At 44.9% G+C, this 21,996-nt stretch overlaps 1 protein-coding gene across 2 annotated transcripts; it reads right to left on the bottom strand.

The window, feature by feature from the left end:
• Positions 1–1,687: 1,687 nt before the first annotated feature.
• Positions 1,688–21,922, bottom strand: TAF5L (TATA-box binding protein associated factor 5 like). Of its 2 annotated transcripts, none has more exons than XM_040551111.1 (5): positions 21,847–21,922; positions 17,192–17,336; positions 12,462–12,566; positions 9,386–10,110; positions 1,688–3,630 (listed from the first exon to the last, which is right to left on the bottom strand). In XM_040551111.1, exons 2-5 carry the CDS (start codon positions 17,331–17,333, stop codon positions 2,833–2,835), a joined length of 1,770 nt encoding a protein of 589 aa, XP_040407045.1. In that variant the 5' UTR covers positions 17,334–17,336; positions 21,847–21,922; the 3' UTR covers positions 1,688–2,832. The 2 variants fall into 2 exon arrangements, with proteins under 2 accessions (XP_040407045.1, XP_040407046.1); XM_040551112.1 differs by lacking the exon at positions 21,847–21,922 and adding an exon at positions 18,530–18,627.
• Between the last annotated feature and the right edge of the window lie 74 nt (positions 21,923–21,996).

The following is a 21,996-nucleotide window of genomic DNA, read 5'->3' as shown; positions in this document are numbered from 1 at the left end:
CTACGCCAGCTTAAATGCTTTAATGTGTTTTATCATATATTTAAAATGCAATAAGGAAGAGGTCTGTGCAAATGCAGTTACTTGAAATACGCAGCTAACAAATTACTGTCCAAATTTTGCCAGACTTAAAGGTATTTCTTCCTCCCACTCAAACTTTCTTCCTAATTCTGCCTTGAAATTCAGGCTGTCAATCATTTGCAGACTTTTTTTTTTTTTCAGTTTAGATTGTTTCCTGGCTTCCTGCCTTCAAAATGTTTAGATTTTGTGAGCACCAAAACAAAAACTGTCCACACAGTAAGTAGAAATTGATAGGCTGGAAGCACGTCGTTAGCGATGCCATTTTCCTAACACCTCAGAACATCACTTTTGCTTGTTTTGCCTATGTGTGTATACAATGATTTGCTTCCTAAGTCTCTTTACTCTCACATCATTTTGCATGCAAAATACCTTGGAATAACCCAACCAGTAAAAAGCCCAATTCCATTAGAGAAGTAACGATGTTAAAAGGAAGCTTCCTTCACTGCCCACCTCACCTGCTCCCCCCCATTTTGGTTGCTGTTGGATTTACCTTTGGACCAAAAGTCCAACTGATCTAAAACTCAGCACTGCTAAGGATATGGCAACAAACAGCAAATGAGTTCCAATGAACACTGATGAGCCATGGTCTTCCTAGGTATTCACCCAGCTATCAAACCATGCACTTTGATACTTTGCTAAGATACAAAAGTAATCATTTCATAATGAAATATTTGGGCTAGAATCAACAGAATCTAGCAAAAACCTCTCAAAACAACCACAGACATTACTGCAGGGTTGAGGATACAATGAATTTAGTCTAGTGAGCAGTCTCTGCTCAGTAAATCTGAATGAGAAGATCTCTCCAGAAGACCTGTACAGCACAATGCATCAGCAATACAACTGTTTCCCGTATCGTTTTTTCAAAAATCCCCGATCCTGGACTGGGATTGTTGAGCTGCTACACGCTTTGATGCCGAGCTGTCAGAAGATCAGCAATGCCATTCAACTCCACATGTACAAAGGAGTTTCTGGTACTCTCAGAGCAGAGCTGCAGCACACACTGTTACTCATCTCAGAAAGGCCACACACTTTTCTGATAAAAGGTTTTTGTTGTTTACCAACCTAAGACGACTTATTTTTAAAAGACAGTTGTGAGGCGTCATGTCATCTCACTTCTTAGGCTGTTTGATGTTCTCAAAAGAATTTGCTCGTGAAGGTCCAGAAAGTCTGAAGGAAGCCAAATTACTGGCTTCCATACAGACTGTCTAGATGGTATTAGGATCGTGCCTTTGCTTGGAAGAGGAGTTTCAGAACACCAATCCACAAACCAAAAACGCAGCCATATAGAACGAAGCCTTGCGGTGCAGCGTTGACCTCAGGTAGGACTGAGCTCCTTCGCATGCATCTTAGCTGACCTACAAAGCTGTGTCAGGAACACCATGACCTGCTGCGTCAGCTCTGAGGGAAGCAAGCAGGGGGATATAAAAACCAAGTCGCCAAGACCACCGGATTCAGCCTCCAAGCACCAAGCAGACTCTGCCTCAAGCAGTGTAAAAGCATGCTCCTGCCCTTTCCCTCCCATGCAAGTTTCCCAGAAAGAGTCCAAACCATTTTTTTTTTTAAACTAAATGCTTTTAATAGAAAACAAAATACAAAATAACTCTTTCCAGAAAGCAGAAATATTTAATCTCTCCAAATGACAAATTAGAACGTGCTTTTTCTGCAGATCCTTGCTTTAAATGCTGATGATTTATTTCACAAAGTGTTCATGAAACTGATATTGCAACATTTTGAGAAAAATCCAACACTGGCAAAGCTGCCTCTGCGTATGCACAATAATTTAGTAATACTATTTTTTCCCATGTCACTTTGTGTGTGCCTCTCTCTCTCCCTGTCTCCCTCTTCCTAGATTGCCAACTTCCATTTACGGAAATATTTCTGTGAGGTGCTGTGGTGGATTGACAAGCCCCGTTCCAAACAGGAGTCCAAACTTAGCCCCTTCAGTTCTATCATGCCTTCCTCCAGCCAAGGCAAGTCACTTATTACCCCTAAAGCCACCACTCTACCCCTCACCGTCCTCCCACCCTCAAAACACAGTGCAACCAGATTCAGAAAGATCCCTAATTAATGGAACATAAATACAAGTATCACAGCTAGTACCAGGAACCAAACCCAAACGACAATGCAGAGATGGGCCCCAACTGAGGTCAGATTTCCATCCCCTTATTAAAAAAGAAAGATGGTATTTTCTACTTAGCTTGTCCAAAATATTGCAGAAGTGCTATAGGGAGCTGTAATATTTGGAACCACAATCAGCGTAGAAAATACAGAATGTTCTTTTAAATATAAGGGTCTTAAAACGCTGGTCCTCTGCAATACCAGGAAAACAAAACAAAAACAAAAAACACTGGGCCAGTAGTTCTCCACACGCTCAAGCCTCAGTTAACAGTAGGTAAGGTGTGCCCATCAATCAACGCAGGATATTTAAGTGCAGGTCAGCAGCTTATCTGGCTGGCAGCTTCGCTTGTCTGGACCAGGCTTTTGGTTTCCCCAAGCTACTGGACTTCCTCCCCTTTTCCGAATCCCTACAAATACAGGATTAGAACGTATACATACTTTCATCGCTCTGCCTTTCTCCTTACTCCATTCAACAGCACAGGCCTTTTTGTGGGCAAGAAATTGTAAAGCATTAGCATCACTCTGAACATGCCTTCCAAGGGGGCAGAGGAAGAAAGCGTTTCACAGTCAGTAATCTCAGCTTGTAATGGACTCTGGCATTCATCACACCCACCCGCTTCCCTAAGAAAAAAAAAATTAATGTTCCTGATTTTCTTGTGCAATTCCAGTCACTAGAAGAAGATTACAGGCCATAAACTGTACGCTCAGTACATTATTCATCTGTCCGGTATATACACCAACCAGTTCACTGGAAGACCCATCCGCAGGGGCGTTGCAGTAAGTGTTCCGGATGTCCCAGACCCGGACGGAATTGTCCATCGAGGCCGAAGCGATTAAGCTACTGTCGGGGCTAAAAGTAAGGCTGGTTATGTTGTCCGTGTGGCCCCTCAGTTCTTTGTAGAGAGTTCCCGAAGCCAAGTCCCACAGCTTTAGCCGCTGGTCTTCGCCCGCCGAGGCCAGGTACTTACCGTTGGGGGAAAACGCGAGCGCTAGCACGGGGCCGCGGTGCCCGGTGAACAGACGCACCGAGTTGCCTTGCTGAGTGCTCCACAAGCGCACGGTTTTGTCCGTGGAGCCCGTCGCCAAGTAATTGGAGTTGGGGTGGAACTTGACGCAGTCCACGTCTGCCAAGTGGCCCGCATATATCCGCAGCGGGTACGTCCGATCGAACGACCAGAGCCTTGCCGTGCGATCGTGGGAACCGCTGGCAAAGTACAGGCTGCAGGGGCTAATGTCCAAATCCCAGACGGGGTAGGCATGTCCTTGGTACAACACAGTGTTTGTAAAGCTTCCGAGGTCCCAGTATCTGATGGACATGTCCTCAGAGCAAGATAAGAGCCCTGAACTGTCCGAAAGGAACCTCGTGCTGTACACAGGCCCGCAGTGTCCTCTCAGGATCTTCATTTCTGTGCCTGCGCTGTCATCCTCTTCCTCCTGGTCGGGGAGGAGAAAAAAAACAAACAACAAAGAAAAAGCCTGTTTATCTGTTCTGCAAATACAGGAACCGCCGTGAGGAAAGCAGGCTGGCGTTAACACAGAACAATTTATTTTAGACGTGGCACATTCTGTGCAACTCTGAGACATACTGCTGGCGCACTCGCTACATCTAAGTCAATGCTGAAAAAGATGTGGAGATCAGACTTTTATATAAAAGGTTTTCTCCTTATTTTGCATAGCCTCATGCCCACTTAAGAAGGCACCTTAACCTGGGACTGTATGCAAATAAGGAAAAAAAAAGAGTAGTAGTATTTTAAGATATTTTTCCAAATGTCTTTTGCTTTGAAACACTTGCTAAAAACATCTGCTTATTCCCTACCCGCTCTCTACTAAACTTTTGGCTAAGATGTTGAAACAGATCTTGGCATCTGCTCTTTCAGTATGGTCATTATTGGAAGCAAAACTCACAGTAGAGAAAAAGAAACCCAGATGTCTTAGACAAAAGGCAGGAGATGGAAGGACAAGGCGTATCTGACAAGCTGTCTACTGGGCATTTCTTCTCAAACCCCGCACCTGAGCAGAGATGCAGCAAGGCCGTGGTATCCATTTCTCTGTGCCAGCTCCACCAGAACACTTTTACATCCCCACCCTTCAATAACAGAAAATATACGCGGCTTATTTAGGTCAAATGATCTATTTTGGGGTAGGAGAGGATGAATAATCACAAAAAGGACGGCAGTGGAAACCTTTTTATCCTGTAATTCTCCAATTCAAGTACCAGGGCAGATCATCAACAAGTAAAGGCTTTCAGGTTTAAAGGCTGCTCGGTGAGCTGTGCTAAAGGAATCTGAACGTTTGGCTCCTCCTTTCAGAGGGCATCAACCTGAGAGCCCGCTCAAGCAGCACCTCCTGATAATCCAAGGCTACAGACTGCACAGGTTGCAACACATCTCAACCCCAAACTGTCCTCGCCTAGCAAGTTGGGGTCTCACCGACGGCGTGCAAGAAGATAACCATGGCTTGGGATGCATCTGCGTAGTCTCTCGAGCCCACCCCTCCTCAGGACTGCCATGCTGGCCCTTTCCAGCAGCACTGACCCTACGGTTTCACGACCTGCAGCTCTGCCAGCTCGCTGCCCTCCTCCCTCCCGGCTGTGCGCTCAGTGGTAGGTGGCGAGCCGCGTTTAGCGGCGCTAATTCCCCGCAGCGATCGCTGCCCATGGGAGCTTCGTGGCGTGGCTCGGGGCCAACTCCATCTCCCCGCAGAGGTGAGGCACCGAGGCGTTAGAGGCGTTACAGGCTCCAGCACGCAGAGCCCCATTCTTATTCAAATTGATTTTTTTCTGCCTCAGATAGAGCGCTGCCTGCTGGGATCCACGGCATCTCCAGGCTACGTTACCACATTAAAGGAGAGACACTGGTACCTGCAGCGTTTTGTACTATTTAATTACAACCTAAATATTCCTGACAAGTTACCAGAGGAGGCCCGTTCAGGTTCCCTATACTATATGATAGCTTTGGTAAGTTTTGCAAGTCCAGGTACTCAATTCTATGATTTCAAATCATAGAGGGCCACTTTGTCCGCAAGCACCTACGCTTTTTCCTCTTACAAGCACATGCTCTTTTTCCCTTACATTACAGTAGCAGCTTATTTGAAAACGCCTGCAGAAGCATTCAAAACCACACTCCTATAAGGTCACAGGTGACAAATCTTATCTTTCTCTTCTGTTCAAGAATCACTTAGCAAAAAAACTGCACACTTGTGTCATAGCTCACTGAAAATGGTACGCCGATAATGCTTCTGAGTCACCGCATTTTTCTGTTTCCTCCCTGTCCAAGTCAGTCTGCTGACCAGATTAACAGAGCAGCTGGAAGTGCAGCCACTAAATTACTGCCTCACAGAACCAATCTTCATTTCTTTGTCAGATCAAGCACGTTCCTCCTTGCGTCCTGCAGCTACTGCGACGTAGGTGAGCGATTACAGCAGCTACAGAAAGGCTACCACCTGTGTTATAAATCAGCAGGGAGGCAGGGAAACCCTCTTCGCAGTATTTTTTCCAGGATTCCCATTGCACACACTGAGTACGTTTCCTGGGTATAACACATCACTGGGCACTACCAAGACATCCATTAGCTCCTTCTGAAGTGGTTGCTGCTGCTGGTCAGCACGAACGGTTTGCGCTTCCTTAGAATTGACAAGAAATTAAGTTATATACACCTATTTTAATCAATAACCTACGGACACACCTAGAAGCTACTTTTATTACTTGTACTCCCCATTTTGAGAAGACTGACTATCAAAACAGATTTTAAGTAATAGAACTGGAAAACCAACACTATTAAAATGAGCTCAGAAAATCTACTCTTCAAAAGTGAGTAGGAAATCTTCCTCAACAAGTACAAGACTCCCTAAAATTACATTATTAAGAAAGTGAAAAAAAAACATAAAACATTTCCATGTTTTGTTACACAAGACACCTTCTGAACGAGCTACCTGCGAACAGGCTATCCCAACTCCTCAGCTATTACTTAAATCAGTAATGGATGTTAGATGGCAGCCATCTGGACTCAGAAAACTTACGTGCTTTACTGCATTTGACTTTGTGAGCAAACATTACCTAGCTGACAACAATTATCGTGATTCTTCCACCCAGCCTAAGCCCCAAGGGAATGTGTGAGCCCCAAAAACAAACAAGCAAACAAAAAAACCCACGGAACAAAAAGCCCATCCCTCCCCACCCCCCAGAAAAACGTTATTTTACTCTAACTAGTAACAAGGTTCCCTCAGTGCCATCTTCTCTCTCATCCTGCAGCACTCTTAAGGTGTGAAAAGGAAAGCTCTATTATCTGCCTACAGTAGGGATCTCCTAGCAGGGAAAGGTGGGAGGGCAGACACCCTGGCTTTCTTTGCAGGGCATTTTCACTGCGTCTCCCCAAACTCCCTCCCATCTGCCACACGAGCTGTCAGCATCATCCCAGCTCACCGCCACCTGAAGGACCACTGCCACTCAGTGTCTTAAAAGTGAGGCCAAATGGGATCGAGCCTGGCTCCCCAGAATTTAAGGGCTGCCACGATTACAGCTTGGAACAAAGACTACTATTTTCTGTCGTTGATTTATGTAGTACCAGCAACAAGCGTGGCAATGTTGCAAAGAGACAAACGATAAGGCCATTTGCACAGCTGTAAAATTGCATTTTATATCGGACTTTAAGTAAGAGAGACTATGAAGTGGAGATGCCACTGTAAAGAAAATGAATTACTTAAAGAATTACTTTATCCCAAACAGTCAGCCTCTCCTATTTCCAAGATCAAGACAACACTGGTGAAGCACACTGGGGCATTACACTGAGCAAAATTCACTAAAAATACATCTAGTAACACCTAGAAGACAACTTTGACTTCACTGACACAAGGGCTTTACGTCAACTAGGAAAAACTGTTGATCTCTAACACTTTTGTCAAACTACAATCTCATTTATATTTATATATATATATGTGTGTGTGTGTGTGTATATATATATATACACACACACACGCAAAGAGCTAATAAACCCAACAGTGTAATTTTAGTGCCACCCTGAAAGAGATCCACTGAAACTAGCACAGTCCCAGACACCTGTAACTTCTCCATAAACAGAATGACTTATTTGCTTGCAGCAGGTCAGAAACCGAGCTGAAGATTGATCATTTTGGGCTCTACTTGAATGTAACACTGCATCCAAATCTAATTACGCAATACAGAAATCAAACAACGAAGAAACCCTATGAAAATCAGCCAAGTGTAACATCCTCACAAGTTGTTCTACAGAGCTCACTGAAGTAATGTCAAAGCGCATCAGAATTTTTTGTTGTCACAGTTTTCATCAGATTTGTCGCTGTGACTTGTTGCAGTGACAGTCTGAAATACAGCCTCTGTTCACATCGGGCTGCATTGCTGATGACTGCACCCCAGCCAGGGTGGTCTTGTTTGGTCTGTCTTGGTACCTGTGGCTTCTGCTCCAGAGGAACCCATGTAGCTGGTGGTCTGCTCCCACCTGTGACCCAACACGTGCCTGGATATATTCACTCTGTGCCCCCTGACACTAGCATTTATTTCCTTTATAGTCCTCAGGCTTTCGTTTGCATTCAGGACACGCAACAATGCATTCAGGCTGGTATTCCCCCTTCACTCTGAACTCCTGGTCAGGTCACTATTTGTTTAACTAGTGGTAAAATCATTCAGAGCAACGACAACTTTGACTTGTGCTGGTCTTTGACCGTTTTTTTAGACCTGTGCATAAATACTACAGGATACGCAAGATATTAAATAACCAACGGCAGCCATTTGTACTTAAGCTCCTGCAGCTGTTTCATAACACATGTAAGATATGCAAATATGTGCCAACAAAAAGCTAATACACGCTCCCGATAACCTGGCGATATCTCACTTTTCTCTAGTCTGGAGCCAAAGAAGGTGACCTGTTGATTTATTAGAGAAATCCTCCTCTGTCACAGGTTATTTACATTTGGTTTCCACGACATGCAATCCACTGTCACATGTCCGATGAACTCTTGCAGCTTGTAATGAAAACAAACAGAGCTTCATCTTGGGTTGGCCTGACCTACTTACCTGTTCACTCAGCAGAAAGGGTTAACCTGGGAAGCGCTGAGCACGCTGCTCTGCTATCTCACCTGGATGCCTGCCTCTAGTTCTCAAGCTGACTAACAAAGCAATCCCTAACTATACACCTCAGTACTCCAAGCTCTCTGCATTCTTCCAAAACAAACAGAACCTTGCCACCAGGTATTTTTTTTTAATGAGTAGAAAATAAAACAGTGGAAAATGAAAGGATGCTTCTCGTGCTAAACGCTCAACAGAAGAGCAAATGCATTTTTTCTTCTTTTTCCCTTCAAGAGGGGAGTGATTAAACAAAGCAAGAGTCATAAATTCTGATCTCTAACCAGATATAAGACACTACGCGGGCAGCTGTGACGAGAGGGGCGGAAGGGTGTGACTAGGAGGTAAAAAAAAAAAAAAAAAGAGAGAGAACACTAGAAGATGCTATCTAGCCCAGCATGCGAAAGCACAGATATCCCTGTCCTCACCTCCAGCACTCGAGAAACTGAGAATCCTCTGAAGTTTCTACCCTGCTGACTCTTTAACACAATTATTTTGCATAATTTTTCCACACTAACTCTTCACCTCTGTTAGGGTGACTGTAGGGTGAAAAAAAAAATACAGTTTTTCACTTAGGTGTACTTTGTCCTGAGCTGTCAGACCATTCTTACTTTGTTTTTCTCTTTCCGTTTCTCTCCTTTTCTCCACCCTTCTGACTGCTTGTTCTGAATTGCTTTTCTTCCAGTTTCCATTCACTACGATGTGTTTTTACTGCCCGCATCTCCTTGTTTCACCCTCACACCCACAAGAAGGCTCCACGCTCCCTGGGGAAGGGAGCCTTCCCAAATGACCTGTCCTTAATGGGCTGCCTGCACACCACGATCTGTTCAAGGTCAAGAGGAAGAGGGAGATCGGCATCTAGGACTAGAACTGTGACCTAGGCACATCTTCACTACACCTCAGTGCAGCGTTTACAACCATGGCAGGGAAGAATAGGGATGCGAGTAGGCTATGAAAACTGTGTCGAGGCAGACAGGCTGTGAACAGCCTCACAGTCCCCTAAGACACCATTAGATACTCAACATGCATGTCAGAAATACCTCAACAGAAAGGGTATGCGTGTGGGAAGGGGAACTGGGGAAGGGGTATCCAGACCTCCTCATCCAGGATGTCACAAGCCAGGCGGATGCGGGACACATCGACGAGGTGGGGCTCAGATTTTAACTTCCTGGAACGCAGGCTCCACAGCTTGACGCACGAATTATCAAACCCAGCAGCGAGCAGCTTGCTGTTCGGTGAAATCTCGGCCGTGTTCAGCAACTGCTCCGTGTTATAGAAGGCATAGAAACAGATGGTGGTTAAGGAAGGGGGCCCGTCCTTGACGCGCTTAATGCTGTCCTGCAGTAGATCCAGCGCCGCCTCGTTCTGCAGAATGGAAGCCGGCACCTCGCTGGGCTCCAGGCCGTTGCTCTCGTTGCGCGAGGAGCTCCCACCGGCGTAGAGCTGGTAGTCGGTCCTCTTGGCGGGCTGCACATCCAGGTGAATGTGCAAGGTCAGGACTTTGCACAGGGCGTTGTTGTTGTCACTTTGGAGGTAGCGAAGAAGGTAGTTGTAGCTGTCCTCTTGAAGGCGGATGACGTACTTGTTGTCCAGAAAAGCCCGGAGCTTCAAGTTGGACAGGATATCTTGAATAGTCATGGTAGTCTGCAACTGCTCAATGATATCCTTCTGGCTGGCGTTCTGCAAGAACATGCCATGGAAGCGGCTGTAAAAACTGTCCACTGTGCTTTTCAGGCCATTCTGGACCATGTTCAGATGGAGGTAGACGAAGAGGGGATACAGAAGAGGCATCACTTCATGGCTGTGCTGAGAATCTGAATCTATATAAAAAAAAGCAACAAGCTTTGAATGATTTCTCAATCTACCTTTTACTAGGAATAAAGCAGAGCAAGGTCAATTACTGCAAAAAGTCTCGATGGTGGCATAAGAGAGCAAGGCTCTGGAGACTTTTGTTGGTGCATCCATGTGAACCCCTTCAGTCACTTAGAGGGGATACCCAGTATCTGTTGCAGATTTAACTAGAGATTTAAAAGTTGGTGAGGTACATTATCAGAATAAAAGGCAGAGATTTCAAAACCCCTTTTACGCGTGGGTCAGTTATTAAAATAGCACCTCAAGCTACATGACAACTGGATTTCCCCCATGTATTTAAGAAAAAAACACATACGTCGTTTGTTGCAATAAACTCTAACATATACTTATTAAACATATTAAGTACTGTTTTAAGTAGAAGTCAAAATTATTTATCTAGCTTGTGTGGGCCTGAACGTTGGTGGCTTTTTTTTCCTCAGCTTCAATAAAACTTGTACGTGGTGCTTTGGATGGAACTGATTTGTCTCCGGGGGAAAGGAAGCTGCAGTTTCCAAAACGTACTGCAGTATGCCGGGCTGGTTTTATTTCTGTGCCTGCTCATGAGCACGCTCCCTCTCTCTCTGCCAAGGCAAATCCCAGCAGTAATTCCTTGCACACAGTGTAACAAACTCCTGATTAGGCTATGCTGTACCTTGCAGAGACTGATCTGGGCAACAGCTCCACCCCTCCTTCTTGGGGCTGCTTCCCTCCCACCTTCAGCTGCAGGGAGCTGCGAGCAGCAGAGCCCTGCCGCCCAGCGCCGTGGCACCACACAGGGCCACAACAATGATTTACTGGAGGCCCAGATGTGCAAGTACGACATTTGAATTACCGGAACAAAATATGCATTGCTGATCTGCAAATAGCATTACTTATTTTCAACTTGTTCTCCCCTCCCGCCACTCACCACTGCATTTTTCCCCCCCTTTTCCATGAGACCATTTTTCCTCTCCAATGGAGCACTCTTCCAAGACTTGTCCTAGCCCATACTGTGCCTCTCTTTCATTTCTGTATGCATACATATGCGTATGTGGTGTGCAGCATATATACACACACTTGCGTAGCTCAGCATCATTCCCATTTTTCTACCACTGAAACTGGGCCAAAGCCAATGAAATCAGTGGTCTATACGTAACAAAAGCACGAAGCAGCTGGCAGCTGCTCTTTTCCTGCTATGTCAGCAGGTGCTCAAGTCCTGAAATGCAACAAGGGAAGGACCTCACTCTGCAACAGGAGCAACGGGGAAGATGTAGGAAGCTGGCAGAGATGGGAATGATGAAAACGTTCCAAGAAGACACCAGGAGAGGTTGAGGGACGTGGGTCTGCCTATCCTGGAGAAGGCTAAGTAGGTATCTAGCTTCTGCCTTTGGTACCCAGCGGGATGTTATGGAGGAGATGGAGCCAGCCTCTTCTCAGAGGTGCGCAGTGGAAGGATAAAAGGCAAGTTGCAGCATGGGAAATTCTCACCAAATTGCTCAGCCTTGAAACAGGGGCAAGGCTACGACTTTTCTGCCTCTCTCTTCCTGCCTACTTCCCCCCCTAACTTTCTCTTCAACCACTGTCAGGAATATTAATTCTAGTGTTATGCACACTGGGGTCAAGACCCGCCGGAGGAATGAATGTGTGCCCAGAAATGGGAAGAGAGGCAACCTCCCTTTTCTTTGCACTATTCTCAATAATCCTGTCTGCTTTCTTATCCCCACCTCTGGCACTCATAGAATAAAAAAGGACATTTCCAGGAGCAACTTTTTTTTTGTTAAAAGTAAAACCAACCAAAAAAAAAAAACCAACACACCACACCATGATTGTCCTCTGCACCACACTACAGAATGATAGTATTTTCCCTTTCTGTCATATACCTCTAGTCTCAAAGCCAGTACAGTTAAATTTAAGGGAACAAATTCTCGCTTAAAAGTCCAGATGATCATAAAAAGAAGCCAATTACAAAAAACATTCAAAAAAAAAAAGTAGGAGACAGCAGAGAACTATATTCATTTCTAAGCTACCCGCCTTTCACATAAAGCACTGATCTTCTTTCTTGTCCTGTACATGTATTCTGTTGTCCTGAAGATCTACGCAGATACAAAGGCCAAATGACTGAACAAAAAAAGATAAACAGATAGCTATCCAGAAAAGCCAAAGCTACTCAGCACTCAGGTTAAAAAAAAAATCCATATTTTTTCTAATTGTAGTAACTGAAATCTCAAAACTAGAAATCAGAAGTTTCAGTTAGAAATAAGACTTTAAATTTTATTATACTGTCATTTACTCATTGAGATGACAAAAATTCACATACTCTTCCTTGCTTCTTGATATTTACCTGTGAGAAAATTGCGTAATCGTCCAAATTGTACTTCATATTGCTGTGGCTCCGCCAGGCAGGGAGCTGCAGACACAACGTTGGCACAACCAGATTCAGATTGGACTGTGAAATGAAATAAAATAAGATTAGGATTTAAGGAGTTCTGCATGTGTGTCTTGAAACAAAGCTTCTCATAAAATCCAAGGTAATGCAGCCACCAAGATGACATTTTATATTTCACACTGCCCAGGGAAGACACAGTCTGAAGCACCTAAGCACAGCATTTATTAAATTTAATCTGAAGTCACACAACCTAGACATATCCCGAATGAAAAACTATACTGAAGGTTGTTTTTTTTTTTTATTTAAAAAAAGCTTAGCTACTCTGCTTGCTCCCCCACTGCCCTAAACACATTTCTGAGCTTTCAGATACAACACTGAATTTACAAGAAACACAGTAATGTTGTCACAGATCCCTTTAGAGTTTTACGAGATAACTGCAGCTTTATTGCTTCGCACTCAAAAGATGAGGAAAGCAAATCACATCATTCTCCAAAACAAAGTCTCTTCTTCAGCTAGACCCAGCACCCATCGAGGACATCAGGTGTGCAGTAACACCACCTCCGAGTATTACGGTCACCTGAGATGGTATTAAACTGATTTTCAGAGTCAGTATCAGCTCTCGTAAATGTCTTTCTGAATTATCTAGAAAGGAAAATGGCTTTTCTTCCTCTGGCACAAAACCTTCGCTCTTCTGTTAAACACTCACAACCTGACAGGGGACTTGGTGGAAGTTTCCAACACCCACCAATATAACCTAAGCATACACAAGTACTAATGAATAGAAACAGAAATAAAACTTACGTTTCTAAATTGTAACTGATATATTTAATTCTTCTACTCTTCTAAAAGCATGACAAATCAAAGAGTTCTATCTTGTTTTCATCTTTCCTATTTTTTTTATTCGTAACTATTTTCCCCTTTATAAAATTCGTTTTCATCACTCTCCCTTTCAAATCCCTTGACTTGGTCTTTTGGTCTTCCCTCCCTCCCAACCCTTTTTATCCTCTCTTTTCCCTCCTAACCTTTATCTATCACTTTTTTGTTCCAGCATTTGGCTCACACACAGAGGCAGAGATAGCCCTGGAAGTCTATAAGCAAGATCATCAAATTTTCACATTCGAGAGAGAGAGGCCAGCCTCCAGCTCATCTTGATGCCTCTGATTAGAGAGAGATCAGCACATGGGGCACACGCAGCCAGTCGCTATTCTCCCCTCACTCCATTTCCCAGAGCTTACAGAAGTACAGAAGATGTACGTACCGACTCTGAATTCAGCTTCAGAAACAGAGCTGGGCTGTGCTTATCATCCCCCCATGGGAAAAGAAATACAGATTCCAGTACCAATACCCCATCTTCTATCAAGTCAGTTTCAAAACAAACACAACCCATTCAAAGATAGGTTTCTGCAGCCTGGCTGCTTCATAAACTCAGTGCTGGTAGCAATCCCAGGCTCAGGGCTTTGCATGAAAACTCAGAGCAGCAATTTATAAAAGAAGCAACTTTTTTCTTTAACATTTCTGTAACTCAGAATACTGGTATTAATTAATTCAAGAATCTTTTCTATTTGGACTGACAATTGAATATATTCTCTCATGATGAATACTGATTAAACTCTGCATTGCACACAAACGCGGCAACTCAAGAACAATTAACAACAGTTTCTAATGTCACCCGTATCACTCGTGGCAAAGGACACCAGAAAACCAGAAAATACGAGGGCTTGACTTTCATGCTGTCACAGGGTTGCATGCAACAGCCAACTCTTCACGGAGTGTTGGCGGCCTCATTTCAGCACGAATGTTCATGACTTGCCACCCTGCTTGTGCCACACAAACACGAACTACGGTTCTTTGGTTTCATGACGGGCTCCCTCCTTGCCACCTTTTTCATTTTCTCTGCATAAATAACGTACTTCCAAAATGAAGATGGACTTCTTGCTTTAAAAAGTGGAAATTCATCTTTGGCTAGGTATCCTGGAGCAGTCCGACTGTGCACTCGTTATGCCCTGCTGTTTTAGTAATGATTAGAGCTTGTTCCCATCAAGCAAATGGCAAATGAACCCTACCTACAAGCCCGTAACAACAAGCTCAACTTTCAACTTGAAATCATTTTCCTTCCCAAAATGTTTGGCCAGCTAAAACTGCTAAAGGGATCAAGAGCTCAACTCATCCCAGAACAAGAGAGTAAGTTTTCAGGGATTTTTTTTTTCTCCTGGTGGAAGTAAAACACTGTCCGTATCCTTCTTGCACATTAACAGACCTACCCTAGTTTCTTTTCCAGTTTCCCCAGTGGCTGTAAGAACACTTACTGGAAACATCTGCTCCTTGACTGCACTTCCTGTAATTGCAACTCAAGAGCAAATTCCAAGGAACTCGTTCCTAGTTCAGGGACACCGACAGTACCCTCCTGGTGTCCTGCTGCGGCTAGGAGCAGCGCTGCTCCAGCTAACGAACGCAGTGCTACTGTAAACACTGTTTCACAGCAACTGACTCCTCTTTTATGTGGACGAGATCAAGTAGAATTTTACATTAATTCCGACAGTCTTACGTCTTGCCAGAATCCTGTGGACAACATCAGAGAAACCTGTTCCTCCGTCGCTTATTCTGTCCCTCAAATACCCTTCCGCTTCTTTAAAGAAATATGGAATTGTCACGAGGAAGCTCTGAGCTGTGTTTTAGTGCAAAAACCAGAGCTGTACAAATATAGCAAGCATGGAGAAGGGCTGAACTGAAGAGGCTCTGGGGGAAGACGAAAAGAAATGCCAAGGTAAAACAGAAAAAGAAAACTATTTAAAACCCAAACCAGTGGACACTTTTCACTTTGAAAGAAGAAATCACAGAATTGAAGACAGAAGCAGGCAACTCCCCCATTTATAGAGACTGACTAATTTTAAAGGCAAATAAAGGAAAAGATACGAACAGAAAAAGCAAGGTGAGTTTTAGGGAACAAACTAAAACGTCTTCAGAAAAAAAATACTTAATTGCTTTCCCTGAAATAAAGCAACGCAGGCTTCAGAATCTGGTCAGCTTTTCTTCAGCTGCCTCTTTTATCAGGATAAGTACATGCTGGGATTTTCTTTTTTGACACAGTCATTCAGGGAACTGCAGCATATTCACTGATCGCTTACTACCAGCATGTCTGACATGGAAAAGTAGTCAGCAGCAGAATACATGATAGCAGGCCATTTTCAGTTCTAATGAAAACTGATGACTAAGTTCTGAATCACTAGCCACAAAAGCCTTACGCTAGCGTGAAGATAGAGACTAATTGTAAGAATTTTACTAATAACGTTTGTTGGAACATTAGTTAAAAGACAAAAATCAATCACACACTCATTCACACTTTACTGACGTTCTTTTCCTGCGTGATGCCGTATGTGAATGAAAGAATTTGCAATCCAATCCAGCTCTCCTTGAGGTATTTTGCATCCTCCTGGTATTGATTGGTCTCAAGTTCTAATCCCATTCCAACACAGACCCTTCTACCCACCTCTCCCCTAAAACCCCTTATCAAAGCCAGTCCAAAACAATTTGTCATTTTATTTTGGTTCCATTTCTCCCCCAACTCGGCCCAGTATTACTTCAGGGAGTTGCAGCAAGTGTCTGATTATTAACTCCGAAAACAGCAAGGAAATCAAAAGTACTGAGAAGGTGCAAGTCACCTCTAATAAGAAAATATTACTCAATTTCCTTCAGGTCCTCAAAAGAGTCAGCCTACACATTTACCTATACGCCACTCATCTTTGGATTGTAATTACAGCAAAATAAAGGCAGAAAAGAGTCATTTTGACATCTGGTCTTATCTAGCTACCATCACAGAGTTACACAGCAACTAATGTTGTGTCAGATCAAGTTATATCACAAATAAATAAGGTCCCTACCAGTCTTAGCCTGGGATACAGTCACAAACTAAGCAGGTTCATTAAAAGAAAACACTTTCTCCTTGTTCTCTCACCCAGAGTTTGGCCTAGTATTTCCTATTAGTTTTAAATGTAAATTTAACCTTTATATCCTCCACATTGCTTGCATCCATTCAACATTTGTACCTGCTCAAGTACTAGCATAGCTTTTTATAACAAAGACAATAATTCCTATGAAGATGGTCACAGGCAGAATTTGGACCAGCTGGTAGCGTAGCAGGATCCAGAAGACTTTAAAAAAGAGGACAAAGGACACACAGGGGAATAAACTGTCTCATCGACTGAGGGTTTTATTTTTTTTTTATTTTTTCCAAGTGACACATAGGAGCTTTCACAACTTGAAACTGACGAGGCCAGAAATCGAAACAGCCTGCATCACTCCCGTTTTTACATGATACAGCCCTCCTTGAGCACAAAGGTACATTTTCCTGCTTCTACGTAATTCCTCATCTAGGTTCTTCTCACCTCTGTCCCAAAGCACCACTACTCACCAGACTTCACGCTTTTTGGGATATAACATGCATTTTCCACTATCCAAACCTGACGTTTCAGCCTGCTGTTTCACTGCCCATGCATCTCATTTTGTTCCATTTCCATCCATATTTTCATTCTTCAAAGGCTCATACCTCACACCAACTTGATACTGGGAAATTTCTTTATTTCAAAAGGAAAGCTGTCCATAGGTACAAATTCACCTAGTTACCAATATACATGCTCACGCTTGCCACAACTCTGTCAAGAAGCACACACAGAAAACATTAGGATTACCTGTGAGATTAGCTGCCATCTCTTCAGCAGTCTGACACAGCCTCAGCCCTTGTTTTAGGGGACCTTCTGAGTCCACATACTGACGGCGCTTGAGGTAGCAGGACACCGCCATCTGAATCTGTTCTGTGCGTACGCGTTTCATGACCTAAAAGAAAAGAAAGAGATGATGGGCTGTTACTGTGTAGGTATCTGTTAAGACCGACATACACCAGAGCTGTATGAAAAACAACAGAGAACAAACAGCTCAGCATTTTCATTGCTGAAGTCAAAAAACTTCTCACTGAAATATGAAATAAAGCCTGCAGGCACCTGCCTCGGTACTAAGGCATAAATAGATACTTTGAACCAGACCCCTGAAGATATTTTGCTGCCTAATTCTACTAATTTCACTGAGGAATCCGAAATACCATTGAGGATTCTGGACTAAAACTGCAGTGATGAGCTGAAGCGTTTGATTTTGTTAAAAACAATTCTTAAAAAAAGTGAAGGTTTCTCCTCTACAAAATGATACCGAGAGTCAAGGAAATGAGAAATTAAGATACAAAGAAGAAAATTTCAGAATCATAATGCTTTAAATAGCACACCTATTTGAACTGTTTGGGGAGTCAAAGGAGCAATAGCTTATAGCCTGAATTTAAAGGTTAGAGCTGGACTTCTGGTGCTTCAGTCAGGTAAGTTCCCAGAAAGAAAAAAAAAACAGGGAAATTAAAATCAAAAGCAAAACCTTCTTTCTGCCTTTTACACCTGTCCCAATATATGTACACTTGCCTCATATGTTTTTTTTTTTTTTTTTTTTTAAACCTTTGAAGTTTCTGCTAAATAAATTTTGAAAGCCATCTTCACAAACACCACTTGGTAGCATCTCAAAGCCAAAAGGAGCCTGGTGCTCGCTTTCAGCCTCTGGTTTGTAATGAAAGCCTCAGGAAGATGAATGCAACAGCTCCCCTGCTATTTGGGCAGCTACCAGTAGTCAGTGGCCTGGCTGCCACCAATCCTTAGGCAATAGCTATCGATTCTAGAGAACTTCAGATAACTTAAAAGGCTTTAAAACAAAAAGAACTAAGCGACAGTTTTATTCTACTAGAGTAACAGGTACTGGCTGCCTCAAAATAGTTCCACACCTTACAGCACTGCTACTGAAGACCAGCATACATTTCGCACGTGCGCTTGCTTTCTGGTTTGAGTAGCTAAATCCGACGAAACACAGCTTCTAAGAGAGGCAGACAGGGATGTCTTCTCTCCTCCCTTGCAAGAAGCAAGTTTCTAAAAAAAATGACAACTTAAAAGCGTGACTGTAACCATGCCTTCTATAGTACCCATGCACACTCTAGTGCTTACCCCAGGTGTTAGAGCAATAAATTCTCTGTGAAGTTCCAGGCAGATGGGATGCAAGGTTTTAGCAAAACTCACTTCAAACAGATACGTGGAATTGCAAACCCGTATGCTCTGGGGAAAACCTTAAAAAGCTTTCCATTTGTTCTCACAGGTGAAGTAACTGTTGAGGGTGGGGAAGGGGCACCAACAGGTGTGGAGTTTGGAAGCACTTCCAGATAGACCTATTAAAATCATCAGCTTCAACCACAACTTATTCCACTCCAAAACCAAATTTCCTTTTAATCTTCCTTGCAATTAAATAAATTACATCGACTTACCCTGTCTCAAATACAACACTTTTACTGCTACACAAAACAGCAGAAGACGCAACACCAATGAAGTCCATGAAGAAGGGTGGACACAGGGACTGACCAGCACCTGAGCAACCTCCCAAAAAACAGCTCTTATCTGAGCTTCACAATCTATTACGCTGCTGGTCTGCATTTCAGCTAGCAGCACGGGCTCACGTACGAATTTCCCATCCTGGTCCACCCTAACGCCTCTGCATACAGTCTGCCACACAGCTCGGGTTAGGGCAGCAACTCAGTTGAATTTGAGATGCTCTCACAGATGTGTATTTCAGGTCTAGAAACTGTTTTGGAGGATTTGTATCTAACATTGCTAGATTTGGGTTATAATCCAAAGAAACTTGCTCCCAAAATAGCACTGAACAGACTCAAATCCTTGTTTCTGAAGTGGTTTAAGAATCAAAACTGGGTAAATCAGCCTCAGGTCTGTGGCTCAGAAACAAAAAGAATCTAGAAATACCCTTGCCTGTACATTTTTCTGTAGTTACAGGACCGATTTGCGCTAGGCTAGGCTTGGTGAGAAAACCCTTATTCATTAGGGGACACCGTGCATATAGAGGTCATTCCTCATAACTCCTCGTGGAGCAGAGAAATTGAAAACTGATCTGTGAGAAACGCAGAACTGCAGGGCAGCCTTTGAAATGTCAAACAAGAGGAGCACTGAAATCAGTCTTCTCCAACTGCTGAGCAGAGGCAGGTGACCAACAGCAGAAATGGATAATTTGAAAACAGAAGGGAAAAAAACCACAACTGATTGACCCGTAGTCTCAAATTCTAACACCAGGATTTAAGTATTTCAGCAGCAAGAGAGAAGGGCCCGGGAAAGGAGCAGTGACTGGCAGCTGATTCAAGTCCGAGCTTTTTCAGAGCTTCGGGGATAACAGGGAAGTCCCAGTTTCTTCAGCCAGGATTAGCAAGGTGACATTCACTTTGTGAAATCTGTACATTTTCTTGCTCCATTCGCAGCCTTTGTGCGCTCCTCCTAGCTGCCAGAGTACTGAATGCTAAAGCGGCATCTCAGAGAGGTCTTCTTCCCTACTCCCAGGTGACAGTGCAGCAACTACCTTCCAGGAAACGAGTCTTCACCAGACCCACACTGCCACCCATACTTTCATTTCAGGTCTCTTTCACGCTGCCATTATCCCTCACCCTCAGCATTTCATAAAGAAACATCACAGGAGCTGAGAAACACGCTCACAGTGAAAGATATAAAAAGTGCCAGAAGAGCAAACCCAAAATTCCTACAAATGTCCTGCACCAAGCCCTCAAAACTAGAGTTTATCGTAAAACAAACAGGAGAAAGGCCTGCCAAAGCGCCTTTAACCGGGTTCAAGCTGAGCCAGTTCACAACAGGTCGATGATGCAGAATTTAAGGGCAAAAAAAGGACAACTCTGCAGTTTTAGCTTCCACATCACTTTTAGGACTAGATCTCGTAGCTGAAGATAACCTTCAAAATACACATGTAGCAACCCCTGCCTGTGTTTGCAGGAAGCTTGAAATGATCATGCATGAGTCCGAGCTGCCTCATTCTTCTCAAACACCCAGAGAGAACAATAAATACTAACACTATTAATTATTTCTACTGATAAGCAAAATACATAAGGAAAGAGAGAAGAAATATCGCATCAAGGGTCTGCCCAGCTACAATGCAATGTCTCCTGTAGCGTCACAAGTCAGAGCGCCTAAAAAAGGGTATTAGGTTACTTTTCTTTGAGGAACCAAAAACGCAGAAGAAACTCAGAAGAGAGACTGATCATACAAAACGCATCACAAGTTCCTCTTTCCTAGGAGATTAGATGAGCACTAAGCATTAGGCCAAGGAAATTTATTTCCTGCCTGTTCTACCTCTTGGATACAGGTTCAGGCAGATTCCCCGGCCCTGAAATATCACCAGTACAGACGTATTTAAAAAAAACAAGCTTGAAAACCAGTGCTGGAAACGCTGCTTTTTAAGACTCTGCTTTCCTGTCCTGACTCTGGGACAGCCCGCTCTTGCTTCCAACAGACGAAGGAAAGACCTGTGGGCAGAGAACCATCAGGAACACGTAATCTTAAAACAAACAAACAAAAACCCAACAGCACGAAAGCCCATTTTGAATATTCTCTACTAAAAATAGCGTCTCGGGCCTCAGCTGGGGAGCAGAGGAGTACCATGTTTTAACCTCTGTCGCTGGGTGGATATTTGGAGCCTACCGCCAACGCTAAATAAGTCTCCTGGCGTTTAATTTCGCGATACTCAACTAATCTCGGATTTGCAAAACTTCGGGAGCAAACAAGATACTGATAAGCTTGTGGGAGGATGACCCTGAATCCGGAGCTGAGTGACTGGGGGAGTTCAGCAGCAGGCGAGCTGACACGGTGTGAAGCAGGAGGCGCGCTCCCGACAGCAGCAACCGGGGAGCAGAGCGCTGGCGTTTTTGGGGAGCCCCCGTCCATCTGCCTCGGTTCTCCCTTTGGGCTGCGCGTCAGCGGATTAAGCTCTGCCTGCCCCGAGCAGCCGGGTGCCCTGGGCGCTAGGGCTGCCTGCCCCGAGGAGCCCTGCGGGCTCTGGGTGCCCTGGCACGGCCCTGGGGGAGCCCCCGGAGCCCACCCCCGGCCCCTTCTCCCCCGCAGCGGGGCCGGCCGAGCGGCGAGGCGGGGAGCCGCAGGGCTGCCTGCCCCGGCGTGAAAGCGAAAGTCTCCCTATGAGGGCCATTAAAATGAAAATATAAAGCGGGAGAGAAGCCGGGGGGGGGGGAGGCGGCGGACGCGCCCGGTGACCCCTCGCTCGGCTCCCGGCGCCCAGCCCCGGCCCTGCCCGCCGCCGCCTCCTCCCCGCCGCCGCCTCCCGGGGCCGGGCCGGGCCTGCGGGGCCTCGCCACGAGGCTGCCGCCGGGACCCGCCGCCTCCTCCCGCCGCCGGGCGGCGCCGCTCCCTCCCCGTCCCCATCCCCGTCCCCGCCGCCGTCCCCGCGGGGCTCCCCCCGCACTCACTGAGCATCGCAGGCGGCGGCGGGCGGCGGGCGGCGGGCGGGGGCCGGGCGGCGCTGTCACTGCGCCCGGCGGCACCGAGCGGCGGCGACGCCGCCGCTGCCGCCCGCCCTGGCGGGGGCGGCCGGGGCTGCCCGGGGGCCGGCGGCCGGC

Source organism: Cygnus olor, chromosome 3, assembly GCF_009769625.2.
Source record: "Cygnus olor isolate bCygOlo1 chromosome 3, bCygOlo1.pri.v2, whole genome shotgun sequence".
In the NCBI taxonomy this organism is placed as follows: Eukaryota; Metazoa; Chordata; class Aves; order Anseriformes; family Anatidae; genus Cygnus; species Cygnus olor.
This window is presented reverse-complemented; position numbering and strand designations above follow the sequence as displayed.